Source organism: Pagrus pagrus (assembly GCF_965226575.1).
Source record: "Pagrus pagrus genome assembly, chromosome: 12".
NCBI classification, from domain to species: Eukaryota; Metazoa; Chordata; class Actinopteri; order Spariformes; family Sparidae; genus Pagrus; species Pagrus pagrus.
Window position 1 is genome coordinate 25,517,884 of NC_140196.1, and position 20,127 is coordinate 25,538,010.

The 20,127-nt window shown below is 39.9% G+C and overlaps 1 protein-coding gene across 5 annotated transcripts in view; it reads right to left on the reverse strand.

Annotated features, from left to right (window-relative positions):
- Positions 1-20,127, reverse strand: part of astn1 (astrotactin 1) — a 427,741-nt gene that overhangs the window by 287,647 nt on the left and 119,967 nt on the right. Inside the window, exons 6-7 of one of the 5 annotated variants that reach the window (XM_084369247.1) lie at positions 6,409-6,516; positions 4,578-4,727 (exon numbers count right to left, since the gene is read on the reverse strand). In XM_084369247.1, the coding sequence (XP_084225373.1) occupies positions 4,578-4,727; positions 6,409-6,516 (258 nt within the window). Of the gene's footprint in view, positions 1-4,577; positions 4,728-6,366; positions 6,517-20,127 lie in introns of all 5 variants that reach the window. The other 4 variants (XM_084369246.1, XM_084369245.1, XM_084369249.1 and 1 more) reach the window with 4 other exon arrangements.

Consider the following 20,127-nt stretch of genomic DNA (forward strand, 5'->3'; position numbering starts at 1 on the left):
ACACAGAAACATTTTAGTGAAATAACACTTATTATAACAAGACTAACACTTATGTTTGTTATTATAAGCACGCACAGGCAGCCAGCTGAGCCATCCACGTTGTTGCCCCGCAGCCAAACACATGCATCAGGAGGAAGGAGGTAACAGTGGGAAAAAAAGAGAATTTGTGCACATATTTTCCACGGTGTTTGGATAAAACACATAAAGGATTTGAGTGTGATGTTGTTTGGCCACAGCTTTACTGATTAACCTCAACTTTGCTATCCTTCAATCCAGTGCAATGGGAAGGTGTATTATGTATTTCATGTATTTCTTGCTGAGCCATGACTTTACATACAGTGTGCATTTATTTTTTTTATCTTAGGATATTGGCACACACAGATCTTATTGGCTAGATGCCCTAGTGAATATAACTAAATTGTAACTTAGTTTAAGGTTCACTGTGTAGAATTAAGGGGATTCAGGGGGAGAAATGCATTTTCATTAGAGTATAATCAACTGAAACTTAGAATTGTTGTGTTTCCATTACCCAAGAGTGGGGTCCTCTTCTACAGAGTCCACAATGATGCACCGCCATCTTCTGCAGTAGCCCAGAATGGACACACCAAACCCTGGCTCTAGATAGGACATTGGCCGTTTTGGCAGCCACCCTATGTGAGGGTGATGTGAGGGGGGATTTATTTGGTTGAAATCTGCAACCTCACTGCTAGATGTCACTAAGACTCCACCTACCTACTGGACCATGTAAGTTGTGTTACTGTAAGAAATCTCGTCAAACTCTGAGCCTGTTCAGGCTACTCTGCAGTTTTACTTAAAAGAAACCATGTGAACAACGTCACTATGTGCACAAAACAGAGCACATTTTTGCAGATTGTTAAATGCGAGGTGTACCACATTGCCTTCATTGTTTTTTAAATTGTTGCTTGATGACCAACGAATCATCTGTCCTTTGTATAACTGTGATTTTGCTGTGAAGAAAACTTACAGGTCTGTACAAATTGTTTTGGCTAGCTAGAAGTAGCTAACTTACTAGGTAGTAGATAATTAGCAAACTCGTGAATAAATAACATCAGCATAAAAGAGCTTTGGTTTTGATTCAGGGTGAAAGGCCGCTCCCAAATACTACACTGGACGCAGGGCAACAGAGGTCTGAGGGGAAATCACAGGGAGTACCAAAGCTTGTCCCAGTGCTTCGCCTGGATGATGGTACCTTCAAGGCTTATTATCATATTTGAAAATGTACGATGAGTCAGAAACAATGACAATGACAGTAAGGTGCTATCTGCTCTGAGTTTTTTCCAACTGGAGGAGTTCATAGTGCTTCTGCAAAAATGCAAGGCACTCTGGGGGTATAAAATGCAAGGCCCTCTGGGGGTATAAAATGCAAGGCACTCAGGGTGCATTAGCATTGTTCACTTTCACTGCAAATACTGTGTTCTGTCTGATCGGGCAACTTTTGTACAATTATTTACTGCAGGATCAATGTTAAAAAGTTAATTAGCTGTTTCTCATTTAATTACACAAAGAACCTAAGAGGCAATTATCTGCCTTGATCTTTACATGTGTATTATTAGTGGCACTAATAATAGTGACATGAAAACAGCAGCATGATGGGATGTCGTCAATATTTACAAACAGCCTTTAAGGATCCTTTACTCGTAATTTAGCTACAATTGTTTCCGAGCCAACACGTGTTTCAGTCACTATGGAACGTGAATATGAAAAGGTATGACCATAATAAAATCTTTGCAATCTTGATAAGCCGCATTCAAAATTAGATTTGTTTTTAATGTACATTGTACAGAGTACCAGTTTCACTATGTTGTACATTCTATGATATGTGATCAACAAAAAATTCTCCCAAAATGTCTGTTTTTGAATAGATACCGAAATCAATCAGCCAAAAAAAACAACAAACAAGTAACATACACTCACAAGTAGGTCACTGGGGCTCCTGGACACCTGACACAGCAGGTGTCATCATAATACCTGATACTGAGAGTTATCCGCTGTGTGATCTCTGTAAATTAGCAGCAACACTCATTGACCAAAGCCCCATCCATTTGCAAACATGGGATGCACTGGGCATTTGCTAACCCAGGCATATTTAATGACTTGTTGGCAAGCTCTGCGCGCCCTAGTTAGTGCCATCCCCTTTGATGATCCCTTTAAAACTAGAGCACACCCTGCAAATGGCCGGACGCATCTTGTTTGCCTAATTGTGGAGCTTCATAAAATAGCTAAGAAAAACTTTTAAACTTAGACACCAATCAGCAATGTGTTTTCTTTTCATGGCACTTTTTTATGGCCAATTTGATGTCCTTGGCAGTCAGAAGCATAAAATATTGTTGTTTTTGCATTATGGAATGGATTCTAATATTAAACATTTGTGCTTTCTGGATGTATGAAGAAAAAAAGTGTGCTAACTGACTTCTGACAAAATGACTAATTATCAGTATATAAAACTGGAGCCATCTCAATTCTGATATTTATCATCACATCGAGGGTGAAGCTCACAGGAGGCTACAAATGCCTGACTGGACTTCCAGAGCGAGCATGAGTGGAGTGGGCTTATTAGTGCGTTTAAGCATCACTGTGCAGCACTTTAGTCTGGGTCTAAATACATTTAATTAAATGTAAAAATGCTCCAGTATGGATAATATGGACAGGAGACAGCATGGTCCTGGATGAACATCTCATGGAATCTTGACATTTCAGTCACAAGGTGGCTCATACAATCTCAAGTTGAAAATACAAATTCACCAAATCGTTGGCATTCTTCTTCGGTCCTCATCTAGTGGAAAAACAATGACAAGCAGGTGCAAAAAAAACAAAAAACATGGTTTAGTCTGACCCAGGAAAGGTCAATAAAAGAATGCTCTTCCATTTAAGCCAACAGAAGCTGCATCAAATATGAGATGGACCTTGATTCTTTTATGCTCAGTGCCACCACTGGTGGCCGGAAGATACATACATTCATTTACTCAGCAGACCTACTTTTGCTGTAATAATTTAATGAGAAAGACTTTTTTTGATCATCATGACTCATATTTTTTAGCAATGCTAGCAAAGCTGGAGATGACAGAGTCAGTCAGATGGCCTTAACAGACATCCATGTTCTCCTCAGGGTGGGTTGAAATAATTGTGGTGATCAAATGAGTTTCCATCCTGGGCTGTCATCAGGCCAACATTTTGTTTGGCCAGTTATTATATGATTTATGACCAAATCTCTGCTAAATTAATTGCAGTACCATCAGCCTCAGCTGATGGTGAATATATAAATATCATAAACCTGCTGTGTATCAGCATTGCTTGTATTGACACTCTAAGAACATTAGAAGGATGATGTTAGCATTAGCCCTTAGCATAGCTGTAGAATCTTGGTCCCTTTGCACCGTATGTTCAACATCCTTCACATTTTTTGAGCCCCCGAGTGAGAGAACTGCACAGGTTCTGGCAGATAACCATCCAGGACCGTAGTGGGTCAGAGCAAGAAGTGATATAAAGGTCCTCAGCTTCTATTGGGAAGTGCACATTATGAGCCTTAGACCACTGGGCAACAGGGACATCCACTGATTTAAACCTCAGATATGTTCAATTTAAGGCAAGTTAGTCATAAAGAAAAGTTTGTCCTGTCCTCTGCTATGAACCTTGACTAGCAGGAGATATTGTTATCGTGTATAAACAGACAAACATCCGGATGATTACTTTCCCTGATGTGAAAGGCAAGGAGAAAGGTGTGACTCTACAGTCTTCTCTTCACTGTATTTGAAGGCAGACACATGCGCAGCTGTTGGCATTAATAGCTTCTTTCCCCAGTGGTAGATTCCAGATTTTCATCTGATTCACCATGACATCAAATCAAGTCTGATGAGATTGTGGAGACATTTATGGAAACATTCTAAATCGATCCCAGTTTTGTAATTCAACAGGCGAATTCGCCATCTTTCATCTCTCCTTTCAAAGTTCCCTCCCAGGACGACTCCCTGGAATTTTAATATCTCCCTGGCAGGCCAGCGTATACCACCGGAAAGCAGCAGCGCTCCGAATCAAATCAGACCTCCAGATGATAGATGAGTGAGCCTAGTCACAGTCTATAATATATCTGGACTGCCAGCTCACTCCTGTGACAGCTGAAAAATGCCAATGAGCCAGCAGGAGCCAGCGTCTGGCCCCTGCAGTGTTTTTTTTTTCCTTTTTCTGCAGGTGCAACATTGAAATTCATTAGTGAGGAGGTTCAACGTATCAGCAGGTACAAGGAGAAGAGTGATGGAGGGTTTGCTGCGGGTGGTCGCGACCTGGCCTCAATGTGCTCTAATGCTTTGAGGGCACATTTGCTGCGTGGTCTCACATGGGAAGGCTAGGGAGGGGGTGGTCGACCTGACATTTACCTTTGTCTTTGAGGGAGCAAAGCAAATCAGCAGCCCGACCACAAAATGCAGGCACTTGGTTTGAGAGATACTGCGAGCTGAACTCCCCAGAGAGCGGCAGAAAAATGCCAGCTCAGCCCCCCGGGGCTTTGAGAGCCCACAGAGGTGTGTGTGGAAACACAGTCTGAGGCTGGTGTAAAGCCTTACCGTCAGCGATGAGGTGCTCCGGCACATGTAGGATTACCCGGACTGAGAGGCTGCAGGAGAGGTGAGAGGAGTAAACCAGGCCGATCACGCAGCTGATGACACTGATCAGAGTCAGGGTGGTCTTATTGATGGGGCTCCGCGGGGAACCTGCTGTTTGAAACAGATGCACAGGCAGGGAGTGGGGAGTGGTGGGAACAAACAACAGAGATATGTGATGCAGTGACTGCTTTTTATTCCCCCACAGCCCCTCCATACCATAAACATACATGTACACACACATTTACCAACATATACACACACTGCCTACACAGGGAGTCATTTTACAAACAAGCCACAAAATGGGCTTAGCGCCCATGAAAAGGACCTTTGGATCAAAAACCTCAAGCCTTTGGGAGGTTTAGACGAGGCACAGCTCAGTGGCACAGAAATAAGGTTTACCTTTGAAGGGTATTAACATCCACGCTGGGATGTGGGCAAAAAAAAGAGACATGGGCCGAAATAAAAGTGGTTCAGAGGTTGTTTTGCAACCTCCCCTCATTCCTCTGCTCTTCCTCTCTCTGCCAGAGCGAGAACGCTTCCCTTATCTCTTTTACTCCAGAGTGAGACACACAAAGTGTTAAATGTGACCTCATACCGACAGGGCCATGCATACATGCACACGCGCACACACACAGAATCACAGTGACCTTGAATGAAGCCGCTCACACTTTTAAGTGCTTATTTTTTCACTAGCAGAGTAACTCTAGATTACATTGTCACTTTTAAATTACTCTGGCAGAACTTTCTCATTCAAAAGCCGCCCAAGGCAATCCTTTAAACAAAAGCCAGCGTAGAAAGCTGACCTACCGTATTATGTATAAAACAAGTTTATTTAATCAAGTAACTTACCCAGGAACTGTGTGGGGCATTATTTGACCTTTTTGACATCCTTTGTTAAAGTTTATATTTTATAAATATTTATACATTTGAATATTACATAGAAAAGTGGGATGTTTCAATATTTCCATCCCATCTCTCATCATTCCTCTGACTTCAGGAATTTTGTTGTCATGCCTAATGAATCACCCTTTCCTCTGGATCTAAACAACATAGTCTGCACAGTGTTGCAGCCGCTTTATTCTATTCTTAATCCTCGCTCTAATTAAAGGTGTTGGCTACACTTCTGGAGGCTTTGCTTTGTTTGTGACACCTGTGCACATGATGGAGGAATAATTGGCTCGGAGGCGTTGTAAAGGCTTGTAACGCCTTCTGACAGCAGCTATTATTTTGAGGGCATTGTCTCTTCATTTATCTATTTATTTTTTTATTTTTTCGCTACGTCTCTCTTCCACACACTATTACTGTACATCAAAGCTGCAAGGACATGGCATGCGGACAGAAAAAAGCATGCTGCACTACTTCACTGACAACATTTGCACAGGATCATCCTCAGAAATAATATTTGTGTGTAATATTATTTCAAAAAGTAGTGTTTTTCACATTGTGAGGTAACATTGATATCAAAATATTCTGCACCAAAAAACCTCTGATCTCATCGTCTTGTTTGATGTCAGTCAACAAGAATGTATGCAGATGCATTGAGATCTGTGTGACATGCTAACAACCATTCTACACACACGTATGTATATACACAGCATACCTATGTACAGTCCTTTAGGAGTCATGAGCACACACAACACTGGAGCCATCCATCTGCTATATGCACTGTAAAGGTTACTTGTCATGCGTCGTGGCGATGGTAATACCATCAGACGGCGGAATAAACTGTAGGTGTATGAGTCCTCCTTACCCCCTGAGCCCCACGCGCTGTTGGCGTTACCATTTCTCATACCTCGACTCCGGCGGCGACTGCGGTTTGGGTCGGTGTAAAAGGCCAGCTGAGGCTCGCTGTCTGCCTCCGTCCCAGAGTCCCCGTCTGGGTTCAAGAAAGTTGAACCCGCTGTTGGATTCACACATAAAGAAATAAAAAAATACACCTACAATGAAAAAAAAATGTTCTGGACCCGCAGTGGGCAATTTGTTCCCAAGTTGGCTTCACGGAGATGGTGAAGGATGAAGCCACTGCTGAACTCAGTGTGGAAGCAGATCAGAGCATTCAAGTTGTCTTCAATCAATAATTGAAATGTAGGCTAATGGACATTGAAGCCAAGCAGAAAGTTCACGGTATCATACATTAAAGAGAAGCTTGAAAACAACTTTTTTCCCATTACTGATTTAACGTGAAGAACTCCATATTTAGACACTTAATTTACTATCCAACAAGAGTACATTAATATACAGCACATCCTTGAATGAACTGACAGCAGACCAGCCAAAACTTCCCACCAGATGTGGGAGCAGAAGTGAACACAATGCAGCTGCTTGAGCTTGATTTGTGTCTTTTAACCGAATGGATTTTTTCTAAAAGAAGTTTTCTGAAAAAAAGATTTGAGCAACCTTGACTGTTTTTGTTGTTTTGTTATACAATGTAAGAGATCTGATATAATAATGTAAAATATTAAGTTGAATAAGTGAGTTTAAAACCTTCCTCAAATGAATTCTAGGAGACAGATGGGGACAGAATAAGCACTCATTAGGTACTGTACACAGTTGTTTATGATTCAGTAATGAAATAGCTCCTTAAAGGGCAAAGATCAGGACTTCATTTGTGATCACCTAACATTTTGCTGTTGCGCAATTGGATGGTTCATTTTTTATAATAACAATAATTAATAAACGGTAAATGTATTGCCATGTTCATCAATGAACTGAACAGTATTTATTAACCATTTACAAAGTACTATAAACATCAGTTGCAACTTTACAAAAACAATTGCTTGGTAAATGGTTTATAAAGCATCAGTTAACAGTGAAATAACTATTTACTTACATTTAAAAAACTATACATTTAACATCTATTAATGATGGTTATTATGAAGTGCAATTGTATGTAGCCCCTTTTTGACAACAAGAAAGCTGCATGTTTTGGAGTCAGTCTTGAGAAAGGAGTGGACAAGTGCATCGCAGGTAGTGCTGGGCAGTATATATCAATTTTTCAAAGATATATCAATATAAAAACGAGATATAGAATGAGACAATACCATTTATATCAATAGCCTGATGTTGCACTGCATGAGCTGTTCATCCACAGAGTCATGCCACTTTGCATCTCTCCTCTATCACCCCAGGTTTCCATCGGGCGCGTGTCCATGACGTAACGTGTGCGACGCTATTTTGCTCCGTCCTCCACGCAACTTCATATCCCACCGAGAGCGTTACAGAAGTGGAGTGTGCTCCTGGCTGGTACTGTAAACCTCCTGAAATTTTGCTTATTTCGTCACATTCTCCTTGATTTTTGTGCTTCTACCATGGGTGAGTAGGCTACGTACTTAAATGTAAATGTACTTAAATGTTCGATATAGTGAAGTGAAATGTGATCCTGAAACGGTACGATGCACTATGATGTTCCTGAGTGTGACTTCCTGCCCGGCACGATCTGCTCTGTTCAGCTTAGCGTGAGCTGGGAAGCTGCTGAGACGTGCCACGGCACAGCTGGTGGAAACATGAGCATTGACTAGAACGACTGCAATCAGCTCCGGTGACCGTATCGCGGCCGTCACACTCTCCACACAACCCCGCCTCACTCAGTCACAAGTTCTCTGCAAGACTGAGGGAGACGCAGCGCTGCTTCTCTATTTTAATCAGTCTGTTAATCACTCTATTCAGGGATGTTCTGTGTGACATATGTCACATGTGCTACACAAAAAGTGGCATGTGTGTGATAAATGAAATCACCTCAGTAGCAACCCTGCAATACAGTTTTGCACTGTGTGGGTGAGAGACAGAGACAGCTGTGTGTATGAGGTGAGGGTGTGCTTGCTGAATTCAGCATAGTTACGATACAGACCTCACTTTTTCCTAATTGTTGCTGTCTTGTTTTAAAGGGGCGATATGTAAGTATTTTAGTTGAACACAATGAAAATTCAACTACGATCATCAACGGAATGTTAATAAATAGCAGAATGGACATTACGATGCCTATGTATTGTGTTGCAGAGGTTTCTACTGAGGTTAGCATGGTAACCAGCCAGCCCGGTCCAAGGCTCTTATGTTAGCGGTGTGAACATCAACACTCTCCTGGTCCCTGAGCCCCCAGTCTATACTGCTAGCTACACTTAGCAGCAGTTAGCGGTTACTCTGGTGATATGCTTAAAAATTAATTTGCTGATGAATTTGACAGAAGGACAATTCTTACATATTGCACCTTTAATAAAAGTGTCTGTGACATATCAAATGTGGTTTTGACTTACAACTGCACATTTAACCCACTTCATACGGTATTGTGTAATACCATTCAGCCTGAAAATACCAAAATATGAATTTTGGTCCATATCGCCCAGCCCGACATTGCCATAAATAGACTGTGTTGGCCTACCGTCTTGTTAGAGAAGGAGAGGCCAAGAAATGACACACCAAGCTTTTAGATCCAACCATTGTTTTTTTGTAAGAATAAGCAAATTAAATGCACTGTGCTACTTTCAGGTGTGAGGGGCCATGACCTTGTCAAACAGGGTATGATTACATTAGCTATTACAAAAAATGTTTGTAATTTAAAATGGTCTATTTCATCACTGTCACCGATTTCAATCATAGACCAGCATTTGCAAAAAAATGCTTTGGATATAGGATTGTAGTTAATGAAAACTTTCACCTAGTTCAACCGATTCAACAGTGGAACAGTGACATTCAAGTTGCCTCAGAAACCAGTAATATAAATCAACTATAACTTCTAGATATTGGATTTCATATACTGTATCCAACAGCATCCAAGTTGATTAGAATAATTCCCTGCTCAGTTAAAGTTACCCGGCCCACATGTAGAGAATTGATATCATATACTCTATTGACAGTGGTATTTATTTCAAATTAAGTTTTGCTTTAACTAAAGCAGTAAACAGTTATCTAAGATGACCTATGGCTATTATGTAACCAACTATTTCATTTGAGTAGTTGACAACTTTTTATTGATTTTATTTCATTTGGCTTCATGTTAGTTTATTTTAATTTTCAACATTTCCACGGAGGGAACAAGGGAGGGATGCACAAAGTACCTCTGGGATAACTATTAAATCTTTTTAATCTCAGACACGCACCAAAAACATAACTAAATAAGGTGTTAGAAATAGTTTTTATCCAGTGACTGAATATCGTCTGTCCACTCCAGTGTGTGCTATGCACCAAAGGGTATTTACTTCATATTTTGATCTGCCTTATTTTGTATGTTTTATTTAAATTGTGATAAAATATATAGTTGAAATGCTAAGTTAGATGGCAATTTTCAGATTTTATTGAAATATAGGCCCAACACCGACAGGCAATACCTTTTCACACAACGTCAATTGGTGGGCGTATGTATTTTCAGTCACAAAAAACATATACTGAAATAAAGTTATCAGCATGATATTTTTATGATTTGGGATAAAACGTAAACATTAAAAAACATGTATTTATGATGTATTCATTATTGCATGAAAGGGTTCAAAAATATTGATGGAAGATGGTGGATGATCTGCATACAGTATATGAGATGGATAACATGAAGACTAAATTCACAGCTGAACACATACAATGCTGTTTGGCTGTGGTTTTGCATGACAAAATACATTTTTTTTGTGGTTTCCTTTTTTATGTTGCAAACTATTAAAAGGCCTAGATGACATTTGTATTTGTTCATAAGCTCTGTTTGGAAAGAAAATGCTTCTCGTATTCAATTGTTCTGTTTAGCATTTTGATATGATCATGTCCCTCTCTTACTTCTAGGTAGGAAATAACAAAAACCAGCAGTGGTTTCAGACTGCTCTGTCATTTAAAGGTTGAGGGCTGTAGGTACAACACGGTCTGATAAACAAAATGCTCTTACAGTACAATATGTCTATAATGGATTTCAGCTGAGTGTTTTAGGAGAGGCATTAGCTATATTTAGAGGGCATGTATTGAAGCTTGTCTTACAAGCGTTAGCGGATTGCGTTTCATAAAGTGAGTGGGGAAAGTCCATCAAAGCAGCAAAGATTTGCTGCCTCAGCGGGATGTATGTGAACCAAAATAAAATTCATGCTAACGTTGCTCAGTGACAAGAGCTTTAAAAATCCCCAACCAGGACACAGTGTTTGATTAGACTAGAGAAGATCCCTCAGAAAAAACAAAAACGCTGTTGGCAGCAATGTCAATGTGACAAACTGAGGAAAGGACTTTTTCATGACAGCAGCTTCATCAGCTTTTCATATTGTTGGTTTGAGAACAATATGCGCTGAAGATATGAATGCGCAGTGTAAATATTATTGGCAGCCATGACTATCTGACAGCACAGATGTTGGCGTTGCTTTACTTCACAAGTGGGAAGGCTTTTTTGATGACACCATTGTTTCAGCATTTCACACGACTGATTTAACAATCAAGCAATATTCACTGCACAATTTCCCCCCAGAAATGTTTACTGGCAAGGAACAGAGTCCTCTGGAACAGTTCAGTGTGCTATTAAAACTCTGCAGTGAAATGAAGACAAATTAAATCCCCATGCAGTGATTGGCGAAACAGAGCTACTTCCCCAAACATAAAATATCTTATGATAAATTCAAAACGACGATAAACAAGTAGACTTTTAGTCAAATATCCATCATGCAGGCAGTTTCTTAATAACAAGGTTTCTTGCTTCACTTGTGTGAATTCATGTCTGAATTCCAGTTGCTATGTAACTGCCAAGATCTCCCAGCAAGAATGTTGTCCTACTGTTAATATTACCCTTCCCTTCCTCAAATCCTAGACGATAAATATGGAAACGTTCACCCCTTCATAAAAATGTATTATCTGCTCACCCGAAAACAGATGGAAAAATCAGGTGAAGTTTCTTATTCCACGAAACATTTCTGGAGCTTCACAGCAAAACAGTGTTGCTGCATTCTCCGAAACAACTGAAGCATATGGGGATTCAAGAAGATAAAAAACTTAAAGAACAAAAAAAAAACCTAAAAAAAAAAAACAACAAAAACAAATGGCTCCATAGAGCTCGTCTGGCTTATTCTAGGTCTGTGAAGCCCTGAGATCCTTAATTTATTTAAAAATACGTTATTTATACCCTTTCATAAGCTAAAATCTTCACTGTAGCTAAAAGCATTAGCACGCACCTCGCCTGAAGGGGGTTGCGCAAGCTAAAACCGTCAAGAGAATGAATATTGTCTTTTTAGATCAATTTGGGACCGACCTCTGGGCTTCTGAATACTTTAAATATGCCAGACAAGCTATATGTAGCCATTTTGTTGTTCTGTTTTTTTCCTGTTGGATTTAGGTTTTAAAACAAGTCCCCATCTGCTTTAGCTGTTTCAGAGAATGCTGCAACGTTGTTGTGTTGTGAAGCTCCAGAAATGTTTTGTGGACTACAAAACTTCACCTGACTTTCCATCGGCATGGGGGGGCGTAGATCATGCTGAACCTTCTTTATTGGCTGAACTTTTCCTTGAACTAAGACTGAAGTTGTTGTTATAGTTGTGCATTAAAGGGATAGTTTGGGTCTTTTGATGTAGGGTTGTATGAGGTACTTATCCCTTGTCAGTGTATTACCTGCAGAGGATGACTGTCAGGTCTCGCAGCACCGGCAGGAAGCAGAGCATTGCACTGCTGTAAACCGTACCAGCAGCAAGATGTATTTTAGCCACCTACAATAAGTCCCACCTAAAGAATATATATCCATTTAAGTGTTTGCTTTGTTTTGAACATTTTTGGCACTTCACGTTGCTGTCAAACCACCTTTTCCTTTGGCACTACATTCCGCTTGTGCGTAGGAATACAGACATTGTACAGTTGAGGGAATGTAAAGGTTGTTTGACGGCAACGTTAAGCTCCAAAAATGTTTAAAACCTATTGTGTAATTAAACTGGTGGAGAGCCGACGGTCATCTACTGCAGGTATTACATGTTACATGCGTAAACTCCAAAGCTATGTCATAAGCCACACTGAAGCTGACATGTGCCTCATCAATATGTAACTACACATCGGGGCTAGGAATGAACAGAGATACCATGTGGGGACTGGATGAACTGCCATGCCAAATATCCTTAGCTTGCAAGTACACAATACATATATTCTATTTGGATAACTTTAGTGCAAGCTGCGTAGGCATGCCACTTAGTCTTAATCTGACAACAACTAAAACCAAATGAGAAGCTGCAGTGCTGTCATAAAGTTGTAGTCTACTGTACACAGGCTTTGTGCCAGCAAAAATAAATTAAAGTGTGAGTCTGGATGTTCTGCCATGTTTGTTGTGCAATCATTATTTCAGTTTCCTCTCGCTCCTGTAGAAAGTGACAATGTGCGAGGTTGGCAAAGTATAGAGAGATGTAGAAATGTCATCCTCTGCTTTGAAAGGATTTTAATCTAACAGTAGCCAGTTGGGAAAAATGAACTGAAACCTTTCAGAGATGCTCTGCTTTTCTTTTGGGTCTGTGTATTTATGCAATGTATTGCGAGCATGTTGGTCTGTCTGAGCCAGAAATGGAGCATTGTACATATGATACTGTATGCCACTGAAAACACTATAGCTATGTCTCAATTCAAGGGTCACGCACTTCAAACAAAGTAGCCTATGAAGATGTCACCTTCACAGAAAAGAAAGCTAGTGGGCTAAATCTGCTACTCTTTAGCAAACCAGACACTCTGGCTTTACTGAACAAGTAATGAAATTCAGACTTTAAAGCAGGGGCTCCTGATTTGGAATACGGATCATGTAGGCGTGTGTCCTTTAGACTGAGTGGGCCCGGAGAGAGCACAGACTCAGTTGAAGGCATTAACCAAGCTAAAGGAACACTGAAGCAAAAATGCCAGAGCAACAAACATGGATATTAAAAATCAGCCAGTATTAAGAAGCTGTCACATCCAGGGAGGATCGATGACAGGCGCACAGAAACACCATTTATAAAGCTGGGACAGTTTTGTGTAGTCCACAGGCAAACAAAACAAAGACAATGATTTTTCACTTCAATTAGGTAAGTGACTCAATCCTTCTGAACAAATTAAAATCCTAGTGTGAGCATTTAGAATAATCTTTAATCCAAATAGTCCCTAATGACAAAAGACGTAGCCTAGTGGCGAGACTTAAAGGTACAGTGTGTAATATGTAGTGGCATCTAGCAGAACAGGTTCGGCAGAAATGGAGTGTAATATTTATAAGTAGTGTTTGAAAATAAGAGTCACTGTGTTTTCATGACCTTAGAATGAGCCGTTTATATCTACATAGGGAGCGGGTCCTCCTCCACGGAGGTTGCCACGTTGCACCGCCATGTTTCTACAGTGAATACAGAATGGACAAACCTGGCACTTGTGGTTTCAGAAGTTTGAAACCACAATCTGATAAAGGATGGCAGATCATATTCATTTTGTACAGGAAAAAAATCACAGGAGCATGAACCGCTGTCAAAGAAAACTCCAAGACGCTAAGCGAGATCAGGACAAGCGACAGCATAAAACTAGAATAAACATTGGAGTTGTCATTCCAAGATAGAAACCTCTGATGATAGAGAAATGTGCTGCTTTCTGCTGGACAGGTAGGAGTAATGTTAAAGATTACACCCGACTGTAATATATATTTTACCCCACTACTAATGGATCATTTACGACTGCCAAAGACAGTCAAAGTAATGACTTAGTGTGACAGATAAACTGAGAAGTCTGCTCATCATCAAGTTAATAAATTCTGTGAATATTTTTCACAGTGCTCCATAATTAATAATCTTTGTTTTTTTGTTTTTTTTTGTCACAACCTACAGTTGTATAGACTAAATAACTAAATACATCTTCATCTCATCACTTGAATTAGTAGAAATACTCAACGCTGTTGGGGACGAGTCTATATTTTGAAAATTCTGGTTCTTGTCCATGAGGGCCACCGTAGCTTCTGGAGCTTCTCCAACGTCATCGGAAAGGGAGGGGTGAACGAGGGAGTGTTGAAATCTAGAACCTCACCGCTAGATACTCCGTATATTACACACTGTACCTTTAAAGTAAAGCTTTAGCCAGGAGTGCAGTCCACTAGTCTAGCACTGCAATTCTCTAACAGTGTTAGACTCATTACAGACAGTTGAAAAACAAGTTATCCAAATCAATACAGCAACACCAGATATTTCATCTTTTAATTGAAAACATTATTTTTCCAGTTCAAAACCACTTACACTTTAAAATGATTGATTATTCAAGTAATATTTCTTTTGATTCATGATTAAATTGTTTAATCAAGAAAATGTAAGAACATAGTGAACATAACTCTTGACAGCCAACGGAGATACCTTCAGAATGCTTATTTGTCCAACCAATGAATTCGAAATGGAAAAGTACTCAATTTACAAATGACTGCAAGTTAAGAAAACCAGAGAAGCCACACTTTTAAGAAGCTGGATGCAGCAAATGCTTGTCATTTCTTAGCCATTAAAGTGGCAAGGCTTTATGGATGGTAATGCTGGTAGTCAGTCCAACACTATGTGCCAGACTGAAATATCATAATAACTATCAAATGGATTTAGATGAAATATTGTCAAGATATTCATGGTTCCCACAGAATGAATCCTACTGATGTTGGAGATCCCATGACTTTCACTCGACCTTTCACTTTAGTTGTTGCCTGGTACAAAAATTCATAGTTTCCAGAGGATGAATCCTAAGATCCCTGATGTTTCCTCTAGAGCAACCAGCAGGTCAAAATATTAAATTATCCAATGAAATACACTGAAATACACCAGCTGCAACGTTAAAAAGACTAACGATTGGAGTGAACAACACTGAACTCATGTGGATGCCATCAGGGAGTGCCGTTGCCATGAGGGGGTGTGCTTGGTCTGCAATGGTGTTTGGGTGGGGGTGTCATGTGGCATCTATATGAAAGGACCCAAGGTTTCCCTGCAGAACACTGTATTGTAACAAGCTGATTAATGTTACTGTTTGTCCTTTTAACGTTGTCGCAGCACTGTTGAGGGCCACCGTAGCTTCTGGAGCTTCTCCAACGTCTTCGGAAAGGGAGGGGTGAAAGGACATATTAATACTAATATTTTGAGCTATGATTATAATTTTACAATAATATCTGCGAAAGATCAGTATGTTAGCAATCTTTCACTGTGAATATATCAGCATGCTGTGATTAGCAGTAAGCTCAAAGTACCACTGTGCAAATACATACTTGCTAAGCCACTGGCATGCCTGTAGACTCTTCGGCAGCCAAGTTGGCTTCTTTGACTTTTTGAAAACCATAAAAGAGATTCATGCCCATTACAAACTACTTCTGTTTGAGCTTAGTCTTGTTGCTTGATAAATTACCCAATTGATTATCAGAATTGCTGTTGATAGATTTTCTGTCAACCAATTTACCAGTCAGCATGAATGACAAGCTAACCTAAAGAGCTTAGCATTACAAAACGTGACTTCAAAAAAACTATGTATATAATTATAAAGCAGTGTTATTGTAAAAAATGTTTTTTTGTTTTTGTTAGTTGAAAATTTAGATGATCTGGCTGAAAATCAGTGAAGGCTTTGCCAATTATTTCAGTTTCTCAAGATCAGATTTGAGTGAAAACTTTCAAATGCACCACAACTAATTTGTTGTTTGTGCTTGGTTCATTCATTTATATTTATAAGGTCGACCAAACTAAACAACCTGTTACTTGGGAGATATTTCCCAAGAATTTTCAATTTCACAACTACAGGAAATGAGCCTTTAAAGTGGCACTCTGAGCACCTGAATAGAGCAGAGCTGTCAAGGACAGCTTTGAGGCTGCATGAGCTTCAGAGAGGAGAGGACATAAAAGAAGTGTTGGCTGCAATGTAATAGTACTACACAGGAATAACTTAAAGTGGTTCAAAGTGCAAACAGCATGTTCCTCTCACTGTGATGTACAAGAAGCAAAGTGTTTTTCAGAGGCAGTTAAGAGAAAATGTACCTTACAGCTTTTAAGGTGAGTGCAGCATGACCTATCACAAAGAGCGCCGCAGCTGAATTTTACTCGGATAACATTTATAGCACAAGATAAACTCATCATAGTTTGAAAAAAAAAAACATCAAAAGGCCAAATTAGTACACAACTACAAAGTTTGAAAATGTCCAATTAGTATGAGGTGTTCTTTAAAAATGCTTTCCGGGGGACTTCCTGGGGCACGGAGCGAGATGGCGGAGTAGAGCAGAGCTCCTGAGTCGGTTAAACATTAACTTCCCCAAAAACTATAAAAGGATTGAAAATACAATTTCTACACTGACACGAAATGAGTGGGGCACGAAAACAGAGAAGCACAAGGAAAAAAATGACATCCAAAGACCAAGAAGACGAGTTTGAAGACGAGTTAGCCGACGACGAAAATGGCGCCCCTAAACAACTCCGCTCGGTACTAGAGGGCCTCACGAGTATCACGAAGGAAATACAAGACCTCAAGAGGAAAATGAAAGAGGACCTCTCAAAATTCAAAGATGAATTTAAAGAAGATGTGAGGAGAGAGTTTGCTGGCTTCACAGAGGAAACGAGCCGCAAAATGGCAGAAAACATTGCGGAAATACAACAGCAGCGAAAGGATATTACTGAGACACAGGAAAGGATTTCAGAGCTGGAAGAGTGGAACATGGATTCTAAAGAGGCCATTGTTACTCTATTAAAACAGCAAACAAAATTGCAAGAGAAGTTGACCGAAGTGGAAGGACACGGAAGACGCTGCAATCTGAGAATTTATAACGTGGGTGAACAGGACAACGAATCTGTGCCAGAGCTAGTGGACGGGCTCCTACGCCGGGAGCTCGGGATACCTGTGGGAACTGAACTGCACATACAGCAGGCACACAGAAGCCTCGGGAAGAAACCACCACTGGGAGCAACCCCGAGGTCCATAGTGGTCAACTTTTTGAAATACGAGACCAAAGAAAATATCCTGTCTAAAGCCTGGAAAGATAAAATACAAATCGATGGGAGGCAGATATTTTTTGACCACGATTATCCCACAGAGGTGATGAAGAAACGTAAATCCTAATCTGAGATTAAAAAGATTTTAAAAAATCAAAAAGATCCACTTCCAAACGCCGCTGAGTAGGATAAGGATCCACTGGTCGGACCCAAGATCTACAACAACGCTGAAGAAGCAGCGCGAGACTTGAGGAACAGAGGGCTGGAGGTACCAGAGAGGAGCAGCAGCGACCCCCCACTGGAGGAGCATATTCTGAGGGCCTCTACGTGGCAACGCCTTGGAGAGAATTCGGGGATAAACTGGGGGACCACCGCTCCGGAGGAATGCCGAGACGCAGGGAGCCGAGCGAGGGAAAGGCCACAAGAGTTTATAAGTTGAAGGAAAAAAAAAAAAAATGATGAAGATAAGGTCAATTGAGAGGGGGGTGTAAGGGGGAAAATCAACAGGGAACCCAGAAGAACTAAATGTCTCCTGTTTTTAAGTTAAAGCTTCGACAGTGGTTGGGTGAGTAAACAGAGCCATTAAAACGGAACAGATAACCAGTTTATTTTGATATTACTGAAGTTATTTACAGGGGGTCTATTTGATTTATAGTTAACTTTTGTGTTGTGATTTTGATTCTAATTTTATTTCTGTTAGACTGGGTTTTTTTCATTTTATTATATTTCATATAACAAAAAGGGTTCCACTGAAACAGACTTAAAATGGGGAATTTTAAAACCACCCCCTCCCCAAGAAGCATAAGACTTCTCTAATGTTTACATAAGAATCGACAAGGAGACCTATTAAACTAGTGACTGTTGAACTTATCTAGTAGGATGGGAAGACCTCTTTCAGGTTTACCCCAAATTACTAGGGGGGGGACTCTTTGCACACAAAAGGACATCCCTCACTCCCACCAGCAGGGAGACAGGGCCTATGGGGAATAAGGCCCTTTTTTGTTTGGGAGTTCAGTTTCAGTTTCTGTGTTTGTTCATATTTTGTTTGTAGGAAAATGTGGGTTGATAATATTACAGTGGAGGGGTTAGGAATCATTTCAAAAGATATAAACAATGCAATATAATGATATAATGGTGGTGTCGTTGGATATCAATGGCCTGGATAATAAAAAAAAAAGAGGTAAAGCTTTAACTGAGTTTAGAAAAGAGAAGATGCAGATAATTTTTTTACAGGAGACACACTTATCGCGAGAGGAGCACGAAAACTTTAAAGAGTTAGGCTACAGGAATTAATTTGCCAGTTCCTTTGGACAAAATCATAAGAGGGGTGTGGCAAAATTGACTGCTAACACGATAAAGTTTGAACTGATCAAGGAAGTTGCTGATAACAAGGGAAGATATATCATGATTAAAGGTAAATTAGAAAACCAACTGGTGACACTATTCAATGTGTATGCCCCTCCGGAAAGTGGGAAAACATTTTTTCAGAATATATTTGATCTTAGAAATTTGGAAACGGAAGGGACATTGGTATGTGGCGGGGACTTCAACCTGGTATTAAACTACAGGTTAGACACAACAAGTATGAAGAGAGGCAAAAAAACAAGTTAATAGATATATGAAGACGATGATGTCAGAAATGGATATATTAGACGTATGGCGAGAACTCCATCCAGTTGATCGGGACTATACCCACTACTCGGCCGCTCATGCAATGTACTCCAGAAGTGATTATTTTCTAATGAATAAGGGGAATATATACAAAGTGAAGGAGTGCAGGATAGGGGTAACTGATATCAGATCACAGCACAATTTACCTAGAAATTAATCTGAACAACAAGAGGGAAAATACGGTATGGAGACTTTACGAAGGTATACTGAAAGATAAGGGATTAGTTGAAGAATTAAAAGGGGAAATAATTACATACAGGGAGGAAAATGATAATGGGGAAGTAGACCCAATAATTTTATGGGATGCCCTTAAAGCTGTAATAAGGGGGAGGCTGATTTCATTCACAGCTTTCACTAAAAGAGTCAGATTAGAAACGTATCAGAAACAAATTGAAGAATTGAAAGAATTGGAACACCAACATAACCATACAAAAGATCCGGCAATACTTAACCAGGTTAAAGAAGTTAGGAAAAAAGTAGATGAAATGCTATTGGAAGAGGTGGAAAGGGAAGCTAGGTTTATAAAACAAACTTACTATGAGGGAGGATCTAAAGCCACTAAAAGTATTGCTAGAGGTATAAAGAAAAAGCAAGCATTAAATAATATACATTAAATACGAGACCCTGCAACCAATAAAATCCTATATGAACCAGAAGAAATAGAAAACATATTTGTGGAATATTACAGTAAATTATATACACAGCCTACCTCAGTGGGTGAGGAGGATTTAAGGGAGTTTCTAGACCAATTAGATTTGCCAACAATAGGTACAAAACAGAATGCGACGTTGACCTCAAAAATAATAGTAGAAGAGATAGAAAAGGCAATTAGTCGGGCAAAATCAGGGAAATCACCAGGAGCTGATGGATCGTGTGCCTCCTTTTATAAAACATTTTAAGAGGAGTTAACCCCACTATTATGCGACTCATTTAACTATAGTCTTAAGAAAGGCAGGATCCCTCCCTCATGAAAAGAGGTTAAT